Genomic DNA, 23,776 nt, shown 5'->3' with positions numbered 1-23,776 from the left:
TGAACCTGAGGCTGCTCTTTTATTTGCTTTGAGGTTTAAATTGTTGGGTGGCACTGCCCCCTAGTGGCCCATCCCAGGACAACTTTGCCCAGACTCTCTCGCTTTGCCTTCTTAGTGGCAGTTATGCCAGTGTTGACACCCAGCACCTCCCAGGGGATACTGAAGATCTCACCCCAGGTTCGCCCAGTTTAAAAGACCTGGATGGGCAGTGCCAACTGTACCTGAGATCCTTCTTGACAGTTTGGCCAAACCAAAATGGATGGATGAGTCCAATGAACCAATCAAAGGGTCAGGCTGAGAAACGGCTCACAGCCATTGGGCTTAGAGTGCACGGCCAACAAAGACAAGCAGTTACATCACAGTGGGTGTTTGATTGACAGCAGGCTGGGCGGGGTTATATGTTTAAGCGATGTAGCATGGGAGGGGCTTAATGCTGAGCTGACAATGGCTGGGTGGGTGTGGATGAGTGAGTGGCAGCAGGCTCAGCCAATCGTCAAACATCTGGACCCTCGTTGATCCTCCAGAGGGTCACTGGACAATGGATGAAGTGGAGTAAGGCACTGGTCCTGTGAACTGTGCCCAGCAGGGTGGCAAGCAGCAGGCACCAGATCTCTGAGAGGGCTCATTCTGGCTGATGTGCCCACTTCCCAAGCCTCTGCTTTCGATTCATCTGAGATCAGGTTGACAAAGCCGGCCAGGCTGCCACCACCCAAACTTTGGGTGACACAACAAGACCCCGCATCCCCCCACCTTAAGTTCACTGCCTCCTCAGCACATCCCTTCAATAACAGAGAAACACCAATGTACCCATTTTATTACTGTATATAGTGCCCTTCCAGAGTGAACAAGTGCCATCCCTGTGGAGGTCGTAGTGCAGTCCTGCCTTTTGAGTTTATAGCACCTTTCACTTGTCAGTCCGGCTCTGTCCACTTCTGTGACTTCTGACTGCTGATGGGACCCACACAGGGGGGCGAGTGCGAGTCTGGGGCGGCCACTAGGGGGCCTTGTCATCTACTGCTGAGCAGGGAAGCACATCCCAAGATCACCAAGTTCCGTGGAGGGGGGGGCCTGAAAGACCACCCTGCCATTTCACCATTCGGGTGCCTTAAAGAAAGCGGATGCAGCCGGGTGGCCGTGTGGATGGACTTTATTGACATGCAGGCCACCAAGGACTAAACACCAAAGGCTGCAGGCGGGCATGGTGCCAGTGTGGCTACTGGGCTGGAGGTTTGGTCATTGCTTTATAGCGCCTTTCGTAACAGTGCTCACAGTGAAAGAGGAAGTCAGGCAGAAGAATTCACTGGACCACCGGGGCAAATGCAGTGGCCAACAAGAAGAAAACAGTTTGTCAAAGTGACTGTCGCTCCAGCAGTGGGTCCCTACAGGTCACATCGGGGTCCTGATGCCATGACAGGAAGTGGTGACGCGGGGGCTCTGGGAGACGAATATTTTGGGTGGACGGGGGCAAAAAAATAATGCAAAAAAAAAAGAAAAGAATGGACAGTGTGGTCAGCTGATCCCCTCACTCAGCTGTCACACGAGGACCTTAAATAAAGCGGGGTGACACTTGCCACTGATTGCCACCCCCCACCATACTCAGTAGTTTTCTCCATCTTCTCCCCTCTCACATTCAATGTCACATTAAATGTCACAAAGTGCTGCTCCACAGCCCCAAAACCAGCGTACAAAGTTCTGCCACCCTCCAGTCTTCTAGACGAGTGCCGAATCATCGGGCACAAGCAGGGTGGTCATCTGAGGAAGGCAGGAAGGAGTGCAAAAAAACAAAGAAAGAAAGAAAGAAAGAAAATGGGACGGACAGGAGGTCCCGCTGATTGGTCAGCACCGGGTCCAGCAAGTGGGTGCGGGTCCCATTGGCACTACAAGAACGGGACAGCGGGCGGCTTCAGAGGGCACAGCCAGCCGTCTCTGTGGCCTGCGCCCCGCCGCACTGCAGCCTCTCCTCCCGCGGTCAAGCGACACGAGCCGCCCTCAGCATTGCTCGGACACGATGAAGCCCTCCTTCTCCTGGCCGGCCGGCTCCACTTCGGCGTAGGCGGGATGACCGGAGCCACGGCGAAACTTCATGGCGGGCCACCTGCTCGGGCGCCTCTGTGTGGGGGCACAAGAAGACAGTCATTCAGTTAATTGTCACTCGGTGATATTCACCTGTTATATAGCGCCTTTCACGTCGCCCTACACCCCACAGACTTCATGCCACTCTTTTATTAAACTGATCACCTTGTTATTAAATCAATAATCTAGACAGCAAATCATTTCAAGCCCCAACTAGCAAATAATAAAGTCGCTATATAAATGGGGCGGAGCTTCTCTACATGCCCGGCCCCCCACATCTATGTGTCTCTCTGCATCTCCCCATCATGTTGGGCTCCCCCTTGAACTTGGGTCTTCACTGTCAAGCCGCAGGAGAACTCGGTGGGTGCCAGTGGCTGACCGGACCCTGCAGATTCACCCCGTCAGCCCCCTCATGTTTAATTGCACTGGCCTCCCATCCAGGGTGCCACCCATCAACAGACTCAAATGTAAGAGTAAAAGCCCAATGAACGATGACTGGTGTTGTCAGGGTCCAGGGGGCTGCAGCCTGCCCCGACAGCACTGGGCACAAGGCAGGACCCAATTCCACGTAGGCCGTCCATCCATTGCTGAGTTCCCTCAGACTCACATGGACCAAGGCTGGAATTGCCATGAAGACACTGGGGGAACACGTAAACTCCACACAGACATCGACTGGCCACAGCAACTGAACCCATGAAAATGAATGGGTGAGCTGGAGGTGCCACCCACTGTGCCACCCTCCAAGTCAAACACATGTGCATACAACCTGAGGGTGAAGGTGGGAATGTCCTGGGTGACTCGGCCGCTCACCTCGATGAAGAACAGGCTGGCCGCCGACGTGGGGTGGTGGTACATGTAGACGCTCACCAGCATGGCGCCCACCATGATGAGGATGATGAACAGGATTCCAACGATGAGGCCCGTGTGCAGTGAGCCACCCTTCTTCTCAGTGGCACTGTCCGCTGGAGAGGCTGTGGAGCGAGACGAGAAGAAAAAAGCATTAATGGAGGAAAACATGGGCATCAGATCATATAGTGCCTTTTAGAGTGGTCAGGTGTCTCAGCAGCCAGGACCACCAGATGCCTGGACTGCAGTTGGTGGTCTTCACCATTGTAACTTGAACCAGAGACTGGCCTGTCATTTTGCTTGCCTTCTATGCTCTTTGTTGCCCCCTGGTGGTTTGTCAAGGAGCCTGACCTGAGTTCCACTGACCTCCTCAGCTGATTTGCTCAGGAGTGAGTGGCCTGAGTCAGAGGAGGAGCCTGTCCTAATTGTCATTTGGGATTTTCCAACCCGCTGGAAAAGCCACCAGGAATGGCAGGTGACCAGAAAAGAAACTCAAATGAAAAGAGTTGAGGTAAGGGGGACACAGGACTAAGGGGGCCTAATTTTAGGTGTTTAATTAGAGAGAACACAGAAACCCCCAAGGCACTGAGAGGGGGGCTTCATTTCTCAGCTGACCTCAGCATTCCAAGTGTAAGGGCAGAGACTCATTGAAGGCTCATTACTGTCATGTCCTCCAGAGCAGGGGCAGGGTCTACAAGGAGCTATGGGGTCTTGACCTGGGGGTGCTCTAATGCTTAGTGTGACTGAATGTAAATCTAAGGGTGGGTTTTAACTGCCGAGGTGGGGTCTACAGCCCCCATGGTCACCCGGTCCAAGCCTTTCTCTTCTGATTCTCTGTGACATTGCAGTCACTTCACATCTCTCCCATGTTTAAATTTAGAAAAGTGGCTTAACATGCCAGACCAGTTGGTGCAACAGCGCCCCCCTATGGCCACACGTCATGTTCAGAAAAGCTGAAGCACCAATGAGAAGAACTGAGTGGGCAGCGGGCAGCAGGTGGCACTGCCTCTCTGCTCAAGGTCACCTGTATATTTGGATTCATCCTCTGGAAGACCCCCAGTTAGGGTCAGAGCAGTGCTGAGAAGCTCCAGCAGAGGGCGCAGGAGAGCCTTGACTGACAGCCCTGGTGCCACCTGTGGGGCGGAGACTGCGTGAATGACGCCGGGGGCGTGGCTTAAGAGAATGCATTGCACTGGCCTTGGAAGTGAAGTCTGCGTTGTAACACTTTGGCTCACAAGGCCATCTTAAACAGGCTGGCACTGTTGAGGGTGCAGCTGGGTGTCCTTGAATGAATGTCACATACTGTAACAGGGACACTGGGACCACCTTCCACCTCCCACATTCCGCCGGTGGTGTATGTTGACGTCATTACTGTGTGCTTGTCAGGAATTGTGTTGGGGCACAAGGAGAGATGTCGTGACACTGTGTGTGTGTGGTGGTCCTGTGTGTGTGTGTACTGCACTGTCTACACTCCTGGGGTCCGACGAGCCGCTCTGAGTGGGCACAGCACTGAACCCAATATCAGTGTGAACTTCTCTCAGCATTTGCTTTGTGGATTTCTACCTCATCTTCAAACGGCTTTCCTGCTTGCGGGGGGACTTCATGGTGGTCCGAGGCATGCTGACCCGTCACACGCTCACCTTTCATATTGTATTTTTGATCCTAAGAACTCCTTCTGAATGCTTTAAAATGGTGTCACTTTGGATTGTCCGGCACCTCCTAACTGACTGGAGACCCCACATATGACCCCCCATGTGACATTGTGCAAGATGGCACACTTTTTAGAGTTCCCACTATTTCTGGCCCTCTAGACCCACCAAACCCTCATTTTTAGACCACATTTTGAATGACAAACCACCAGATGTCTTCAGCCAAAAAGACCCCAGGGGTTCAGCCCCTAATGGGATACCAGGATCAAAGTTATCAACAAAGCGGGGATCGGTGATGCTGGTGTGTGGCGTGTCATTTGATGGGGACATGAGGTTGCTGATCACCAATACGATAAACCAAGTGTGCTGCCCACCTAGTCCAAGTATTCAATGTGCTAACATTGGCAGTGCACCATCTGTTGAAATGTATCTTGTAATGCATGAAGTAATAAAATGCATTCTATTTGTCATTCCAACAGGTGGCACATCAGAAACATTCATAGGAATAAAATGCAATATTACAAGTGTTTGTGATATGCCATCTGCTGGAATGGCAAATGCAATGTACTTTATTACAACAAATATTTGTGATGCGCCATGTGTTGGAATGCCAGAGATGTAGCAAACAGACACTCATCTTTGAATTTTTCATATGGGATTCTTTACTGGTGATCCCAGCCCCCTAAGAGCGACTGTCAGAAGGCTCCAAATGACAAGCATCTGCCCACTTTCAGGTCAGTGAATAAAGTGACATAACTTTTGACCCTTTAGTAGCCCACTCTGGACCTCCATCAGAGGTGACCAATGATACATGTCGATTTCCACCTTTCATTGAGGCCCATACTCTTCTTCTTTGTTCTGTTCTTCTACCTCGGGACATCAAGTCTTCACATTCCGTAAGAATGATGGCAGCTGACCCCAATTCTGACTCTGACATCACTTTGTCATTTATGTCACTCTTCATGCCTTTCTGCTGTCTTTAGGGCAGTGTTGGGTGGGTGGGACCTCTGGAGGCGGGGCCACCACCTATGTCCCTCCCCCTTGTGATCCTCCCCAAGGCCTGGCTGCTCTTGTGGTTCACATTTGGGGGGGTCACCTCTTTTGTGATTCGCCATTTGGCTTTTCCTCTTCTGTGCGCTCATCTGATGTTTCTCTCGATATTCACCATTGGTCCTTCTTATGGACCGGAGGTTCTGAGGGTCTTCTTCTCTCATCTCTTCTGAATCTGAAGATGGTCCCAGTTCAGGTGTTTGGAGTGAAAGGCGGGGGCTCCGAGTCCTTCAGGGTGGCCATTTTGAGGCCTCACCGTGGCATCAGAGGAAAAGCGCGGCCAGAGCACCATGACGATATTCAACATGGTGGGCATCTGACTCAAAATAACAAGAGAAGATACAAAACACAAAAATGGAAATCAGGGAGGACAAAGCTGGCTTGGTGACACCTACCTCCGGTGTCCTTGAGGTGCAGCGCGATCTTGGTGTCATCTGAAAGAGAAAAGAGAAAATAGAAGAGCGGGCAAAGCCGAGGCACACAATGTAGGGCATCTAGCAAGCTCTCCAGACTGGCACTGTGTGCATTCAAAGCCATCCTGGCCGATCGATTGTCCCCATCTGTCCCACTTTCCTCTGTGAGACCCATCAGGTGACACATTAGTCGACACTCGTATCACGTTGACATCGGGATGACATAACGACCTGACCACCCCCATCTCTGAGCTGCCATCTCCATCTTGGCATCAGTGTGCCCTTGCTCACCAAGAGGTGTGGATATGGCACCCCCCCAGTGGACGGGCCTTCACAACCTTTGACATTTAGTATCTCAGCTGAGCGTCACTTCCTACCTGCTTTGATGTTCTGCCCCCACAGGGTACATCCTGGGACAAGCAGACCTCAAGTTGTCACATGGTGTTCGGTGACACCCCCTCCCCTCCTAAACACACCACTGGCTCTTGTGGTTGGTCCAGAGACCCCCAGAGCAGAACAGGACCAAACAGAAAGGAAACTGGAGAACAACGGAGATGCCACCCTGACACAAATCGCCACCCCCTTCTGGACGAGGCCTATAAAATATGGCTCTGCCAGTCACATGACCGGAATTACCCAATAGGTGTCTGCTTCACTGCTGAATGCCATCATTTCCTGTTCATTATTGGCATTACTCAAGGCAGAAGAAAGCCAACTGAGACCACCGGGGGTACAAGGTGGCCACCTCCACAGCATGTGGTGAGAAGAGGACAGCAGATCAGAGAGTGGGGGGGTTCAGGGGGGACCCCCAGAAACAGCAGGAGCCACTGCTGATAAAACAAAATGGAGCAGCTTGGCAGTGAAGACCAGCAACAAAATGGCAGCCGGTTGACCTTCAGTAACCTGTGGTGGAGGGTCCATCATGCCACGGGGCTGCTGTGTGGTCTCTGCTTCTGGAGACCCTGAATGTGCTAAGGGGACCACCACATCATCTCATCTCACCAGGGTCAGGAAATGACATGAAGGTCAAAGATTGGAGTCATCTAGCGGGGCATTAAAAACTCAAAAGACCCTCGAAAAGGGCAAAAAGAAATGACTTGAGGTTCCACCAAAGAGGACGAGAAATGAGCAGGAGGCTCCAAGATGGCAGCTGTTGGCACTGCCACCATGCTCAGAGCCTTGCGCCTCCAAGCAGACCGAGGGGCTCCTCAGGACCGTCACAGATGTCTTCCTGCCATTGAAAACACATAAAAACAAAAGGCTACCTGAAGGCGGGCACGGCACCCCGCTGGCTGCAGCAGGGGGCACCAGAACCACAGGGTTCAAAGTCGGCCCCTAAGAAGGACATGACGTGAAGTGACATAAGCCTAACCTGCCATACGATTTCGTACCGTGCTGACCTGTGATGACATCACAAACGGAAAACGTGGCCCCGATGAAGCAGATCTGCTGACCAAACCTGAACAACATCATCATCATCATCATCAGCGGTGTTTAGAAACTTGAACCACGCTGAGCACACGGCCCCCAGCCCAACAGGGACAACAAGTCACTCTGTCAGCAGAGCCAGCAATCCGCCATTCAGCACGGAGCACCCACCTTACCCAGCCGGCGCAGGGGCCAAAGGGAGAGAAAATGCCACGAGGATGGCAGAAGGGCACAGCTCAGCACTGGGCATTATGGATTAGCGCTTCAGGGGGCTTGACAGAGAGCACCAGTCATGGATGTTTGCCATGGGGGGCTTGCAGCAGAAGAGGAGTGACCAGCTTCAGGCTGCCATGATGGCAGAAAGGATTAGCGGGCACTGTTAAAAGTTGCCTGTGCCACCCCCATGGCCATTAATGTGCAGCTGCTCTTACTGGGGTCTGTGACATTCACGTGGTGTGACATCAGCATTGATGAACACACAGAAGAGAGAAGGGGCGGAGCCACAGAGAGGGGGGCCAAAAGGGGCGGAGCATTGCAGGAAAACCCCTCTGAAGGGGTGGAGCCCCACGGTGAGAGCTGGCAGACACAGAGAGTGATTGGCTGTTCCAGGGTGGCTCACGGGGACCCCAGTCAGCTGTGTTAGGAGGGCAGACGGGTTCATCTTTACACTGTAGTGCCATCTACTGGCCGAGGGGTGCGGTGCCCCACCTGCCCTCAATCCACAGATGCCACTGGTGAGACGAGGGTCTGAAAGTAAGGATGTGACATTCAAGCCAGCAAGTCTGACAGTCACACCTCTGACCGGGACGGCTGCACAGCTATGGTGGTCCGAGAGCAGGAGGACCCGATTCACGAGTGTTAGGTGGGGGGCTCTTCATGCTCTTCGACTGATATTTTCTTCTCCTCCCTGCCAGCGGACCAGGTGCCTTTATCGCTCACCCTGTCCAGATATTAAGATGATCACCCAGGGGCCCCCCATCTCCAGCTGCTCCTGGTGGGCTGACCCTGATGTAGCGGCTCTTGGGGGTGGGGGCTAAGCCTGGTTCACCCACTGCTTCTCTGACTTGTGGTGGCACCGACTGGACCTCTTGACTGTGACCTCACCCATATTCATGTCTTTGGCCTTCCGCCTGCACGTTCTCGTTGCCCTGTGACCCTTATGAAGACGACGTGATGCCCACCACCTCCACACTCAGCTGCTCTTTTTCTCTTCTGCATGAATGAAGGAAACGCCTGACGGTGAAGACCAGGAAAGCCGCCATAAGTGCTGCCTGATGAAGTTTTAGGAGCCAACGCGGAAGTGAAAACCGAGATGACACAGCAGGGGCAATGGTCATGCCCACCACACCAACGCCCGCCTCCCCATCTCCATGCCCAATTCCTGCCAAGTCCCTGCAGGCCCAAATCCATCCTACCTTCTGTCGGCATGCTGGTCTGCCACTGAGAAGTCGATGGCGCAGAGCTGAGCGTCGTGAAGAGTTTGCTCCCTGTGGTCATCGGCGGCAGCAGCGTCGTGGTAAACGGCGGGGGCCTGGTGGTGTCCGGGATGCCATCACACACTTTTTCTTTAGTCTGCAATAAGGGATCCTGATTAGCAGGGTGCAGTTATGGGTGCGCAGTGCCCACTGAGAGGGTCACCTGCCCAGCCAGTGACAAGCAACAAAAATGAAGTCTGAGCTGCCTGCATACCCCCATATGCCCACCCCAGGAAGACTAGACACTGTATGGACAGGAAAATTCAGCAGGTGGCACCATTGAGGGTAAACCTGATGGGTCTGAGCCTGAAAGGTCCATCCTGTGTGTGTTGGGAGGGGGGGGCAGCCCCGGGTACGAGGAGTGTGACAACACGGTGACCTCGAGTCGCAGGACTGTGCGGCCCCTCCACTGAAGACCCCTGGTCTGCTGCTTGCTCTCTGTTGCTGTCTGTTCACCCTTGCAGGTAAGAACTTCACTGAAGTCCATGAACAAGATGAGGGCGGCCAGGAAAGCCTGCACTGTACGCTCGGGTCGTGGCATCGGCTCTGCCAGCTTTGGCTCTTTGCTTAAGATGTTAGACTGCGACCTTCTGGCCCTGAAGGCGTTGGGTGGCACTTTACTGGTCATTTCTTGTTCTCCTCTCCGTCTGCTTTTTATGTAAATTAAGGCACCAATTTGAATATTCAAATATTCATTACATCAGAACCTTCTGGACTTTTATTTACAAAAAATCCTTTTGAATATTAGGGTTGTCAATCAGTCTCCTGTGGACCCCCTGCTTGTGGCTTATCTCAGGGGTCCCACACTGATGCCCCACTTCTTGTATTCTGAGTGACACGACGCACGTTACCTCCTCTTCACTTTTCTTTTCTTCAAAGAGATAACAAGGTTAGTGGCGAGGAGCAGTAAAAAACACACCTGTAGGGGGCAGCACTGCAACACGGCCTATGGGAGGAAAACTCCGATGGACCAGGGATGGTAGAAGGGCTGAAAGGCACTATATGATAGATAGATAGATAGATAGATAGATAGATAGATAGATAGATAGATAGATAGATAGATAGATAGATAGATAGATAGATAACTATCCATCCATCCATCCATTTTCTTCTGCTTATCCGAGGTCGGGTCGCGGGGGCAGCAGCTTGAGCAGAGATGCCCAGACTTCCCTCTCCCCGGCCACTTCTTCTAGCTCTTCCAGGAGAATCCCAAGGCGTTCCCAGGCCAGTCGAGCGACATAGTCCCTCCAGCGTGTCCTGGGTCATCCCCGGGGCCTCCTCCCGGTTAGACGTGCCCGGAACACCTCACCAGGGAGGCGTCCAGGAGGCATCCTGATCAGATGCCCGAGCCACCTCATCTGACTCCTCTCGATGCGGAGGAGCAGCGGCTCTACTCTGAGCCCCTCCCGGATGATTAAGCTTCTCACCCTATCTTTAAGGGAAAGCCCAGACACCCTGCGGAGGAAACTCATTTCAGCCGCTTGTATTCGCGATCTCGTTCTTTCGGTCACTACCCATAGCTCATGACCATAGGTGAGGGTAGGAACATAGATCGACTGGTAAATTGAGAGCTTCGCCTTACGGCTCAGCTCCTTTTTCACCATGACAGACCGATGCAATGCCCGCATCACTGTGGACGCCGCACCGATCCGCCTGTCGATCTCACGCTCCATTCTTCCCTCACTCGTGAACAAGACCCCGAGATACTTGAACTCCTCCACTTGGGGCAGGATCTCGCTACCAACCCTGAGAGGGCACTCCACCCTTTTCCGGCTGAGGACCATGGTCTCGGATTTGGAGGTGCTGATTCTCATCCCAGCTGCTTCACACTCGGCTGCGAACCGATCCAGAGAGAGCTGAAGATCACGGCCTGATGAAGCAAACAGGACAACATCATCTGCAAAAAGCAGTGACCCAATCCTGAGCCCACCAAACCGGACCCCCTCAACGCCCTGGCTGCGCCTAGAAATTCTGTCCATAAAAGTTATGAACAGAATCGGTGACAAAGGGCAGCCCTGGCGGAGTCCAACTCTCAATGGAAACGGGTTCGACTTACTGCCGGCAATGCGGACCAAGCTCTGGCACCGATCGTACAGGGACTGAACAGCCCTTATCAGGGGGTCCGGTACCCCATACTCTCGGAGTACCCCCCACAGGATTCCCCGAGGGACACGGTCGAACGCCTTTTCCAAGTCCACAAAACACATGTAGACTGCTTGGGCAAACTCCCATGCACCCTCCAGGACCCTGCTAAGGGTGTAGAGCTGGTCCACTGTTCCGCGACCAGGACGAAAACCACACTGTTCCTCCTGAATCCGAGGCTCGACTATCCGACGGACCCTCCTCTCCAGGACCCCCGAATAGACTTTTCCAGGGAGGCTGAGGAGTGTGATCCCTCTGTAGTTGGAACACACCCTCTGATCCCCCTTCTTAAAGAGGGGGACCACCACCCCGGTCTGCCAATCCAGAGGCACTGTCCCTGATGTCCATGCGATGTTGCAGAGACGTGTCAACCAAGACAGTCCTACAACATCCAGAGCCTTGAGGAACTCCGGGCGTATCTCATCCACCCCCAGGGCCCTGCCACCGAGGAGTTTTTTGACCACCTCGGTGACCTCAGTCCCAGAGATGGGGGAGCCCACCTCTGAGTCCCCAGACTCTGCTTCCTCATTGGAAGGCATGTTAGTGGGATTGAGGAGGTCTTCGAAGTACTCCCCCCACCGACCCACAACGTCCCGAGTCGAGGTCAGCAGCGCACCATCCCCACCATACACAGTGTTGACACTGCACTGCTTCCCCTTCCTGAGACGCCGGATGGTGGACCAGAATCTCCTCAAAGCCGTCCGAAAGTCGTTCTCCATGGCCTCACCAAACTCCTCCCACGCCCGAGTTTTTGCCTCAGCAACCACCAAAGCCGCATTCCGCTTGGCCTGCCAGTACCTATCAGCTGCCTCCAGAGTCCCACAGGACAAAAGGGACCAGTAGGACTCCTTCTTCAGCTTGACGGCATCCTTCACCGCCGGTGTCCACCAATGGGTTCGGGGATTGCCGCCACGACAGGCACCGACCACCTTACGGCCACAGCTCCGGTCAGCCACCTCAACAATAGAGGCACAGAACATGGCCCATTCGGACTCAATGTCCCCCACCTCCCTTGGGATGTGGTCAAAGTTCTGCCAGAGGTTGGAGTTGAAGCTACTTCTGACAGGGGGCTCTGCCAGACGTTCCCAGCAGACCTCGATGGCGAGCGCCTGGTGGCCGGGCTTGCACCCATGGGGCTCGGCCGGGCACAGCCCGAAGAGGCAACGTGGGTGCCCCTTCCGATGGGCTCACCACCTATGGGAGGGGCCAAGGAGGTCGGGTGCAGTGTGAGTTGGGTGGTGGTCGAAGGCGGGGACCTTGGCGGTCCGATCCTCAGCTACAGAAGCTGGCTCTTGGGACGTGGAATGTCACCTCTCTGAAGGTGAAGGAGCCTGAGCTAGTGCGCGAGGTCGAGAGGTTCCGGCTAGATATAGTCAGACTCACCTCGACACACAGCTTGGACTCTGGAACCAATCTCCTTGAGAGGGGCTGGACTCTCTACCACTCTGGAGTTGCCCCCGGTGAGAGGCGCAGAGCAGGTGTGGGTATACTTATTGCCCCCCAACTTGGAGCCTGTACATTGGGGTTTACCCCGGTGGATAAGAGGGTAGCCTCCCTTCGCCTTTGGGTGGGGGGACGGGTCCTAACTCTTGTTTGTGCGTATGCACCGAACAGCAGTTCGGAGTACCCACCCTTTTTGGAGTCCCTAGAGGGGGTGCTAGAGGGCATACCTTCTGGGGACTCCCTCGTTCTGCTGGGAGACTTCAATGCTCACGTGGGCAATGACAGTGAGACCTGGAAGGGCGTGATTGGGAGGAATGGCCCCCCTGATCTGAACCCGAGCGGTGTTTTGTTATTGGACTTCTGTGCTCGTCACGGATTGTCCATAACGAACACCATGTTCAAGCATAGGGGTGTTCATATGTGCACTTGGCACCAGGACACCCTAGGCCTCAGTTCGATGATCGACTTTGTGGTCGTGTCGTCGGACTTGCGGCCACATGTCTTGGACACTCGGGTGAAGAGAGGGGCGGAGCTGTCAACTGATCACCACCTGGTGGTGAGTTGGCTTCGATGGTGGGGGAGGATGCCGGTCAGGTCTGGTAGGCCCAAACGTGTTGTGAGGGTCTGCTGGGAACGTCTGGCAGAGCCCCCTGTCAGAAGTAGATAGATAGATAGATAGATAGATAGATAGATAGATAGATAGATAGATAGATAGATAGATAGATAGATAGATAGATAGATAGATAGATAGATAGATATGAAAGGCACTATATAATAGATAGATAGATAGATGCGGGTTTCAAAACTAAAAGCCGTGGGTCTTGTTTTTTCCTTTAAAGTGCTGGAGAGTCACATGACACATCCCAAGGCATATCAGACATGAGCCCCTCTTCATTCACCACATCCGTCCACCCAATCCACGGCCAGGCTGCCTGCCCGCCAGGGCTGCCAGGGTCAGATGAATCCATTTCTCCAAGTGTGGTGCTGCCATAATCCAGTGAAGGAGTCTGCTGCCCTCTACTGGCCCCCCAGTTGCATCACTTTTTTTTTTTTTTGTCTGGGACCCCCAGCCTCCCCACCCCAGCAGACATCAAGCAAACAGTCAAAGGCATGGCTACCTCGTCAGGGCAGTTGCTGTCCACCCAGTCCTGCCTGTGCCGATCAAACCCGCTGGAGCACCTGCAGGAGAAGGAGAAGGATAAGGAGAAGTGAGCTGTGGTGAAGACCCCAGTAGGACATGTATTTACACGCAGTGTCCAGCAGGTGTCAGAAGGGGTCTCTAGACATTACATGTATCTAGCGTTGTTCTGACTGTTGAGAGTGGCGAGCGACTTCAGTCACCAGCAGTGTGTGGTGCCCACCTGGATGATACAATGACAGCCATTTTGTGCCAGTACAATACATACAGTATGTGAGAAGTCAACACAAACAGACAAACAGATTTGAAAGGCACTATATAAGAGAGATGGATAAGAAGCCCTGAGCCCCCCAGCAGGACTCAGGTCACTAATGGACTGCTGACTCCCACAACCCAGAGAACCATAAAAGAACAACGAGGGAAGCCATTGAAGAGAGCAAAGTGACACAAGCGCCAGGTAAAGATGCCACCATGGAGTGAACTTTCGAGCTAAACGTGTCATCGCCGAAGCCCCCAGCTCTGAACAAATCCATCACAAAGCTTTTTAAACACTTGAGTTGCAGGTGAGAGCCATTTGTGTTCATCCCAACTGGAGGTCCTCCGTAGGCTAAAGAAACTGAGGAGGAGAGATGGAAGAAGCCTGAGAGGTGACACCTGAACGAAGGGGATGGCTAGGATGGTGACAGGTTATATGGCGCCCTGAAGTGGGCAGTACAAGGTGGGTCCTCAGCTGCAGTGCTGGGTTCAGTTTCAGCCTCCATTTTACAAAAACAAAAGACAAAGCAGCAGAAGAGAAAGTCCAGAGGAGGACAACTGATGTGGACTGAGGCTGAGGGAGGTGACAGTGACCAGAAGCCATTGAGGAGGCTAATGGACTGTTGTTAGGGTATATAGTGCCCCCCGATGTCTAGGCAGGTTAGGCTCATGTGACACACCGGTGAGGCGTCACCTGGAGTGCTGGGTTTCATTCTCCATTTTACTAAAGAAAGACAAAGTGGCACAAGAGGAAGTCCCGAGCAGAGCAGCAGGGCCGATTCAGGACCACAGAGAGCAGCGGCCAAGAAGGAGAAGAAGCCAATGGATCTCATGGAAGAGCTTGAGGTTATGACAGGACCAGCTGGGACATGAAGCCACAATGGAGGCGGCGCTCGGGTTGTACCCCACACCGGTGAGGCCTCACCTTGAGTTGTGGCCCCCATTTTACCAGAGCCGTGCGGTCACAGGTGTTGTCCCCCAGCCATGTCACATAATCCACACGTCAATTACGAAGGTCTCTGCTCACAATGCTTCTCGATTTTTTGTTAGTGCCTGAATGTGAAGGGCGTGAACACAAAATGGAGGGCATCAGCTGAAGGACCACCTCTCGCCATCACTGACCGCTCAGAAGTCCCAAAGCTCCAGAGGAGAGCCCCCCACCTCTGGCTGATTCAGGACCCAGGATAGCGGCTGAGGTGGGAGGACTGAAGGAGCCTTCAAGATGAGGAGGTCACCAGACTGACGAGGTCAGCGTCATGAAGGACATCAGCCCACCGCACACCAGCTGCTGGTTTACTTTCCTCAATGAGACCCCAGAGACGCAGGCGGACCCTAATTACGCGTTCATTTCATCACACAAAGAACAGACACAGACACGTGGAACAAGTGGGCGAGTCACGTGGTGGGCAGTGAGACTGTCAGGACCCCCATAACCTGCCAGTTGGTGGTCCTTCATCCTGATTATCCCAATGTCCTAATTCAAGGCCAGAGCTCAAGTCACCTGGCACTTTGGGTCACCATGGCACAGCAGCAGGGTGTGTGCCAGGGTGTGACCAGAGGGCTCTGTGTGGCATGGCAGGAGGGCAGGGGGCAGCGTGTGCCCTTCTTCATATTGTGTCACCTCCCACCTGTGACACTTTGAGGTGGCAGGCCGTCTCGAGAGTATGCCCCCTGCTGCGAGTGAGCAGACGTGACGGCGCCTCTGAGGGTCCGACACCCGCCACTGAAGAAGAAGAAGAAGAAGAAGAAGAAGGAGCAAATGAGACGAAAAAATGGAAAAGATGAAGTGGGAAGATGCTGTGATATGTGTCACCATCTGCAGGAGCGCTGGCCGTGACGTTTGATTAGCGAGCGACGGTTAGAATTGATGAGCGGTCGAGCGCGGCGTGTGAGGTGGAGCGTGGCAGGCGATGAAATAATAAAAAATCACAAGCAAGTGACAGCATCCTGTCACAAAAGACGGAGAAAAAGAGAAAGTTATTAAAGCGAAGCCGAGTGGAAAGAGAATAACGAAGGAACGTGACGGGGGGGCAGGGGGGGCGGGCGCCGTGTGCCAAACCACAAAGACAAACCCAAAAGGGGGGAAGTCACTGAGCAGCAGATTTATATAGCGCCTCTCACGGTAAGCACCGTCCCAAAGCTGAAGCACACAGCCTGGGTATGAGAACTCCAGGGACACGGGTTCAAGTCCTGTCTCACACTGACTGACCCACGATGGGCAAGTGCTCCGCACTGGGGCAGGGGGCGAGGGGTGAGGGGGAGGGGGCAAGTCCATCATTTTCTACTCCCATCTGATCCAAGCGACTCCGCTCTGCCATTCCATACATGCAGGAAGCGAGAGGACCACCGCCTGCTGGGCTCCCTTAGCGCCACTAGGAGGCGATGCCCACCTGGGCTTTGCACCCTAAAACGTCCTCACACTTCACACCCCAAGCCACTTCACCCTGGTGGTCTCCTTCGGCCCCTGCTGCTGCCCATGTCCACTTGGTGGTCTCCCAGTGCCTATCTGTCCTCCCACGTGTCATCGTGTCACCCTGCGGGGCTCTCTTGGCCAATTCACTGCCCCACCTGCTGGCCTGGCCCTCCAGGATGCTAACAGAGACCCTCGTCCATCCAATGACCCCAAGTGACCGGACGTGACATCAGAAATCGGCTCATCGGCGCGTCTCCTGCTTCCTCATCGCCTTCCATAGGTTTGCTTTCCATCGAGTCTTGCATAAACAGTTGAGACTGTTGATGCCAAGAGCGGGCACAGCAAAGGCAGGTCAAGGGGCACCTCAAGTCTCGAGGATGAAGATGAGATGAGGAAGAACAGCACCATTGGTGGTTCAACACTGGTGACTGGGCAGCCAACTGTCGAGCAGCTGTGACACTGGGGACAGGCCACCAGGGGAGATGGCCACCATTTAGGCTTTCATGTGTTTGCCAGTCTGACACTCGGGTCTGAAAGGCACTATAGCTACTCATTGGAGTGTGCCATCTGGCAGTGGTGCCCAGTTTGGTCACATTTAAAGCAACCAGAAAAGCAGAGAAGAAAAATGAAACCCTGAAGCCCCTCGAGAAACACCCCAAAGAGCCCCCAACTCTCCTGGATGCCTCCTCTTCATAAACCTGTCTTGGAAGTTGAAGTTTCAAAGGGAATTCCACAGTTGTGGCCAGTGGCTTGGGTGGCGCCCTCCTGAGTTTCTCGTGGGCACAGGCCCAGCAGCGACTCTGTACATGGAAGGCGACTAAATCTTTATAATAAAATCATTTGTGGCTGCAGATGAAGCCCCTCAAACCCAGCGTCATGGCCTTGGGGGGGCCGCCTGCCTACCTTTGCAGTTTGTTGCACCAGCTGCAGTTGAATGCGATCTGAGCGGAGATGCAGGGGCCGCAGCTCTGGAAGTTCAGGCAAGCTGGCAAGAAACAAAAATACAAAAAAAGGAGAGGAAGGAGGTGAGTGGAGGCGGAGCCTGGGAATGCTGCCCATCACTGCTCATGGCCCCACCCCCTTGCCCTCATTGGCTCTTGTACTGCTTCAACAAATCAGACACATGAAGAAAACATCAGCCAGGAAATCTGAGAGGGCGTGTCAAAGTGGAAGCCCCACCCCTTGCCACTCTTGTCTGTTTTCTAGACTCCACTACCACAGGCCCCTCCCTCAGAGGAGGCCCGCCCCTTATCCCTTGCCCTGTTTGGATTGGCTCCTCTCATTTGGTTGAAGCCCCTCCCTTCTCTGTGTTTGCACTGGTCAGGCTGTATGGCCAGGGTGTCAGTTCAGACCAGGGTTCAAACTCCGTCCCTTCTGGAGTGGACCTGCCAGGTGGGGGGGATCAGAGTGTTTCGGAGCCCCAACCCTGTGAGTGACATCTATTGGCTCTTTCTGGATCCCCCCTCAGTGTTTCGCAGGTTCATCCACTTCTGTCCTTTCTGGGTCCCAACTCCCAACTGGGGACAGAATTTGGGGACAGAGGCCGTTCATCAGCTGTTAAATGAGGCCACTGAAGTTGATCACAAAGCTACAAAAGACAGTCACAGCCACCTGAGGTCACGTGTCCCGTAATTAGGGGGACATACCACACAAAATGGTGACACCCACGAAATCAAGAACACAAAATGGCAACAGTCATTGTGTTTGTGACACCGTCCTGACAACATGACAATGACCCTTGTGATGTGATATAGCGCCTTTCCCAGCTGACTTCATCCTAAACTGTGACGTCCCTTTAGTGTCAGCCTTGGCAGCTCATTCAGTCACACAGGGACCCGCTGCTGCAGGACCACCACACTTGTCCTCTGTGGGCCACAGGGCACCACCAGGGACAGCAGAGTGCCATGCGGTCACTGAGCCAGCAGCCTAAGACCTGAACGAGACAAACACCTGACAGATCTGCAGCGAGTCAGAATTCAAAAAAGACGAGGGACATGGAGCACAGGATCAAGTGGGCAGACGAGGCGATAACAGGGGCTTATTACGCTGGCTGGCGCGCTGCATGTGACACTAATGAACCGCAGGGTGCACTTTACGAGAGTTGCGGCCTCAGCTGATTCGACTAATTGACTCGTCTCAGCTTCGAGAGCTCAGATGGTGGAGATCAGAGCTGCGGAGCCCACGAGGTGTGGAGGGGGGCAAATGAAGAGCAGCAGGAGAAGAACTGAGGCCGAGGAAGAGGAGGAAAAACACGGATGTGCTTCACGTCACTCATCCGCTGACCGGCCACTCACTCCAAATGGTGCAGCCCGCCACAGTCCACCTGGCGTCCCACCTGCTCAGGACTCCTGAGGGCAGCCCACTGAGCTGCTTCATACCAATCCTACCAACTACGCTGGAGACGTGGAGCATCAGGACTGACCACCGGCTCACAGGAGGGACTTTGGGTCCCACTGTCCTGAACTGGAATAAGCGGGTCAAACGGAAAGAATGGAGAGATGGAAGGACGAATAAGTGCAGGATAGGCAGAGGGCTAAGAGAATGGATGGATATAGAGATGGATGGATGAATGAAGAAATGGCATAAAAGACATTCATATAGATAGATAGATAGATAGATAGATAGATAGATAGATAGATAGATAGATAGATAGATAGAAATGAAAGGCACTATATGATAGATAGATAGATAGATAGATAGATAGATAGATAGATAGATAGATAGATAGATAGATAGATAGATAGAAATGAAAGGCACTATATGATAGATAGATAGATAGATAGATAGATAGATAGATAGATAGATAGATAGATAGATAGATAGATAGATAGATAGATAGAAATGAAAGGCACTATATGATAGATAGATAGATAGATAGATAGATAGATAGATAGATAGATAGATAGATAGATAGATAGATAGATAGATAGAAAGAAATGAAAGGCACTATTAGATAGATAGATAGATAGATAGATAGATAGATAGATAGATAGATAGATAGATAGATAGATAGATAGAAATGAAAGGCACTATATGATAGATAGATAGAAGTTCTGCAGTTCTGCCCTGGCACTGCACCCGTGGCTGGCTGCTCAGCTCCGCCGGCCGTCACGTCTCCAGGCCCCCTTTAATTGGCTCTCCTGGACGCCTTGCGATTTCACATTTGGGCGCCTCCGAGACAAAAGAAGAAATGAAAAGGCCGAGCGCCGTCGGCTGTGCCTTTGGATGAGAAGGAAAAACAGAAACGTTTGAGTCGAGAAAAAGCGGCTGGCGTGGAGAATCAGTGAAGTGAGAAGCGCCGCGTCGACAGAAGAGCCAGCGAATGCCTAATGAGGACACGACGCCTTCAAAAGAGTCACTGCACCGATGGCAGATATGGACGGGGGGGGGGCAACACCCATGTGCCTCCCTGTCCTGGGATGTGAGCTCAGATAGCAAAGTGACTGGGGAGTCGGGGGGGGGGGGGAGTAAGCCCACCAGCTCTGATATAGCGCCTTGCACAGTGAACATATGATTGGTAGAACTTCACACCCTGTCATATTGTACAGCGCCACCTATAGGCTCTGTAAAGGTTGGCTGAAGTGCACCCCCTTGGGGTCTCACTAGGTTTTCAACTTGTAGCCTTTATATAGCGCCTTTCCCTGGTGCCACCAGCCCTCTAGTCACCCTGCTGTCACCCCTTACTTGGAAGTGGCATCATCTCCACTGCTGAGGTGTTGCTGATCTTCGCCTTCTGCAGCTCCACTCGGTGGTACTCATAGATGGTCCGTCGACGAATGTCTGAAATCAGAAAGAGAAGAGGAGGGTCAATGAAGCTCTAGAGACCCAGACGGCCCCCAAAGACCCCACCACTGCGTGACTTCAAACCCAACCTCGCCAAGTCTCTTTCAAAGCACTGTGGGGACACGTAGCTTAGCACAGCTTCCTGTCTCAGTCCTAACCCCATATAGCGCCTGGCATGGCAGGTTAACGGGGGAGAGCCAGGGTGGGATTTGAACCGATGGCTGTCTGATTTGCAGTTCACAGCCACTTGCTGCTCATGTCGAGTACTCGCAGTTACGCCTTATCTTATATATCACCTTTCACTTGTCCAGCTAAACAAGGTGACGAGTGACCAGAGCACAGCTGGACAGTAGCAGGCAGTGGATTGAACTGCTCTTAGAAGGCATGCCAGTCATGGAGGGCAATTGTCAGAGCACCAGTTCAAGTTCTGTGCACATCGGTGGAGTGTTGGAGGAAACACACAAAGACGCGAGGAGAACATGGAAAGTGACCCGGCCAGGACTTGCACCCGGGATCCTAGTAGCTGTGCCCACTGTGCCAGGCTACCACTTTAGTGCCCTTCTTAATCAGCATGGTACTTGCAGAGGTCATCTAATGTGCCACATTCCACGCCATGGGCCCCCACTAAACCGTTTGTTAGAAATGTGTGGTGGGAGCCACCAGTGGGATCTGAGTTAGGAAAGGACATCAAGGGTCCCCCCAAAAGGCCCGAGCCTCCCCCATGGTGTGGATCTCCGCCATCACTACAGCAAGCAAACATCAAAAAGCTGATGGGGTAAACGCAAGGAACAGACTGGGTGGTCATCTCGTCGATTGATTGATTGACTGACTTTGCTCTGATTTTGCCGTGGCAGAGGAAACCAATGCCAGCCTTCTGTGCCCTTCTCTTCATCTCTGAGCGGTACCCCAATTCAAATCTGGGCACAGGGGTCTTTAGTGGTCAGCTACTGCGCTCATCCTGACCCTTCCGATGTACACGCCTGACTTGATCCCCGGAGATGTACTGCTGCCATATCAACTGGCGGGCACGCTGGCTCCACCACACACTGTCATTAAAGGCCTCAGCCACTTCTGCCCCCTCCTCCAAACTAAATGACACGTCTCATCCCCCCGTCTCCCCCCACTTCATTTTCTTTGAAATTGACTGGATTTCATGTGGGTGCCCTTTGTGCTCTTCGCTCATCGTTATGCCCGCCACGCAGCACCACATTTTTTACACTCGATTTGCTGACAAAAAATGAGTGCCAACATCAGCCTGCCTTCGACCTTGTAGAAAATCCAAACCAGCTTCTAGTCTGAGTGCGCCCCTCCTGTGAGGCTGGTGGGGGTCTGACAGTAAGGCACAGGACAATCATTAACAGAAGAAGAGGAACTCGGGGTCAAAGTGGACTGGTCACTCACGACCTACAAGAAGACAGAGGGCAGGAGCCATTATTGAGGCTGACACCCTAGATAGCGCCCCCTTGAGATGGAGAGTTGCATAGCGCAGTCGTGAGGCCTCACCCAGAGTGCCACGTGAACTTCAAAAAAGACAGGGCAGCACTCGAGGGAGTCCAGAGGAGAGTGACCAGGGGGATCCAGGACCATAGAAAGGGGCTGATGAAGTTGAAGAGGCAACCTGATTGAAGGGGACAGAAGCCATGAAGAGGACTAATATAGCGCCCTGACGTCTGGAGTCCAAGTCACTAGAGGGCGATGGGGGGGGGTCATACTTACATTACAGCCCACCAGTCATCTGGAGTGCTGTGGTCAGCTGTGGTCTCCACATTTCAAAAAAAGACACAGCAGCACTCGAGAAAGTCCAGCAGGTGGATTCAGCAGCTGAGGAAGAACGAGGAGGACTCAGGACCGTGGAGGACGACCAAGGAGCTCATGGCAATGAAGGGGCGACCCAACTGAGGTGTTAACAACTATGAAGGTTAGATTAGTGTGCAGGACCCCAGCCATGAGTTTAAAGGACACAGATGGATGCTGGTCAAGCGGAGATGATGAGGGGTGAATGTTAGACACGCAGAATAAGTGACCAGTTAGTGGGGTGGACAGTTGGACTTCAGGACCTTCATAACCTGACATGGGGGTCACTTTGATGAACTTGCTGGGCTGAATGGCCAGTTTTTGTCCCAATTATTTAAATGTCCTTAAAAGAAGAAGAAGAAGGTCAATGTCCAGAGGCCTGAGGTCAGGGTGGGCAAAATGAAAGAGCAAACAGCAGCCATGGCTGACTCACCCCTTCATCTCCTAAAGTGTCCTGTCCAGGTCACTCTATTCATCTCATCTACGCTGGCCAAATGTCCTCAGGGTGGCCAAGCTCAGTTGAAATGGACACAAAGAACCGCTGACCTACAGGACACCTTGGTGGCCAGTCAGTGGGACAGAAGTCACTGCCAGGACAGAAGTGATGGCTCCTGCTCAGTCCAGAGCTCCTCGTCCAAAAATAGGGCAGAAGACGCCCTTTTGACCCAAAACCCACCCAAGTAGTCCTCACTTTCCATTACTTTAATTGCTTTGTGGATGAGGTGCCATCTCTCATGCTTCACCAGTCTTGTGTTTGTGGTGTGCATTTGAGTTGGGGCCACAAGTTATTTAGTGGGTCTGCATGTGTGGTAATGATGCCCGCCACATGGCACTGCATCACTTGTGGCCCATTTGTCATCAACAAGCAATGCCCCCATTAAAGATGCTAAAAACCAGAAGGAGGGACACTCATACATCCCGTGGTCCCGTGATGGTGACCCCTTGTTTGGTCCTCGTGCCCCCCTCTCCTCAGCCTTCTTTTCTCCTTTCTTTGCTCCTCCTCTTTATGACCCTCATCTCGTATCTTAGCCCCACATCTTCCTTATGCCCAGTGGCCCATCTGCCCCACTGGACCCAGATCTTTGTCCCCACCACCCCCAAAAGGCCAGAAGTTCAATTAACAGGTTCTGCCAGGCAGGCCGTGTTTGTGGAGAACAAAGCCCAAAGCCTCCTGCTTTTACAGTTGGGCACTTTGGCCACTGGATGGCGACAAATCCCCAGTTCCATCCATTTTCTAAACCTGCTTATCCCAGGACGGGACTGCAGTGGCACATCCCAGCGGTCTTGGGTTGGGGGCAGACAGCATTTCTGGTTGGTGGGGTCTGATGTCATTGTATATGGTGCTATTAGCCACATGCGTGGGTACACAAACGCTGCAGAGGACATGCAGGGCCATCGGAGTGTGTGGACACCCCTATAGCGCCATTTGATATTTGATGTCCGCCTCTAGATTGACCCCATGTGGGGGTCTGAGTGTGGGTGAACTTCATGCCAGGGAGCTGCTGGTTAAATGGTGACACAGCAGGTGACCTAGCTGTCCCACAGATCCAGAGTCACAGGTTCAAATCCCATGTCATGTCTGTGTCATTCCAAACACGTGTGCTTTATGTTGATTGGCAGCTCTAAGTGACCCGTCACCAGTCAGTGTGAGTTTGTAATATGATAGACTGGCATCTCAACCAGCGTTGGCGCGTTCCCTGTGCTGCCAGGGCAGCCTTTGCCCCCAGTGTGGTTTGACACAAACGAACGCACCTGGCAACACTGATGGCATGGTGAGATGGTGCAGACCAGAGACAGGCACCAGGGGGCTCCACTGACACTTGATTTTGTCCTACCATGTCCACCAAATGCCTGTGGCCTCTTGGGCTGCTGAA

The 23,776-nt window shown here is 53.0% G+C and overlaps 1 protein-coding gene across 2 annotated transcripts in view; it reads right to left on the bottom strand.

Annotated features, from left to right (window-relative positions):
• Nucleotides 1-821: 821 nt before the first annotated feature.
• Nucleotides 822-23,776, bottom strand: part of plxdc2b (plexin domain containing 2b) — a 62,007-nt gene continuing 39,052 nt past the window's right edge. For both annotated transcript variants that reach the window (XM_028803340.2, XM_051929264.1), the window contains exons 8-14: nucleotides 20,010-20,105; nucleotides 17,229-17,310; nucleotides 13,638-13,698; nucleotides 8,875-9,031; nucleotides 6,014-6,052; nucleotides 2,884-3,044; nucleotides 822-2,109 (exon numbers count right to left, since the gene is read on the bottom strand). In XM_028803340.2, the coding sequence (XP_028659173.2) occupies nucleotides 1,990-2,109; nucleotides 2,884-3,044; nucleotides 6,014-6,052; nucleotides 8,875-9,031; nucleotides 13,638-13,698; nucleotides 17,229-17,310; nucleotides 20,010-20,105 (716 nt within the window). In that variant the 3' untranslated portion in view covers nucleotides 822-1,989. The remainder of the gene's footprint in view (nucleotides 2,110-2,883; nucleotides 3,045-6,013; nucleotides 6,053-8,874; nucleotides 9,032-13,637; nucleotides 13,699-17,228; nucleotides 17,311-20,009; nucleotides 20,106-23,776) is intronic.

This window comes from Erpetoichthys calabaricus, chromosome 6 (assembly GCF_900747795.2).
Source record: "Erpetoichthys calabaricus chromosome 6, fErpCal1.3, whole genome shotgun sequence".
Classification (NCBI taxonomy): domain Eukaryota; kingdom Metazoa; phylum Chordata; class Cladistia; order Polypteriformes; family Polypteridae; genus Erpetoichthys; species Erpetoichthys calabaricus.
Note: the sequence above shows the minus strand (reverse complement) of the source record. Positions and strands in the feature narration are given on the sequence as shown.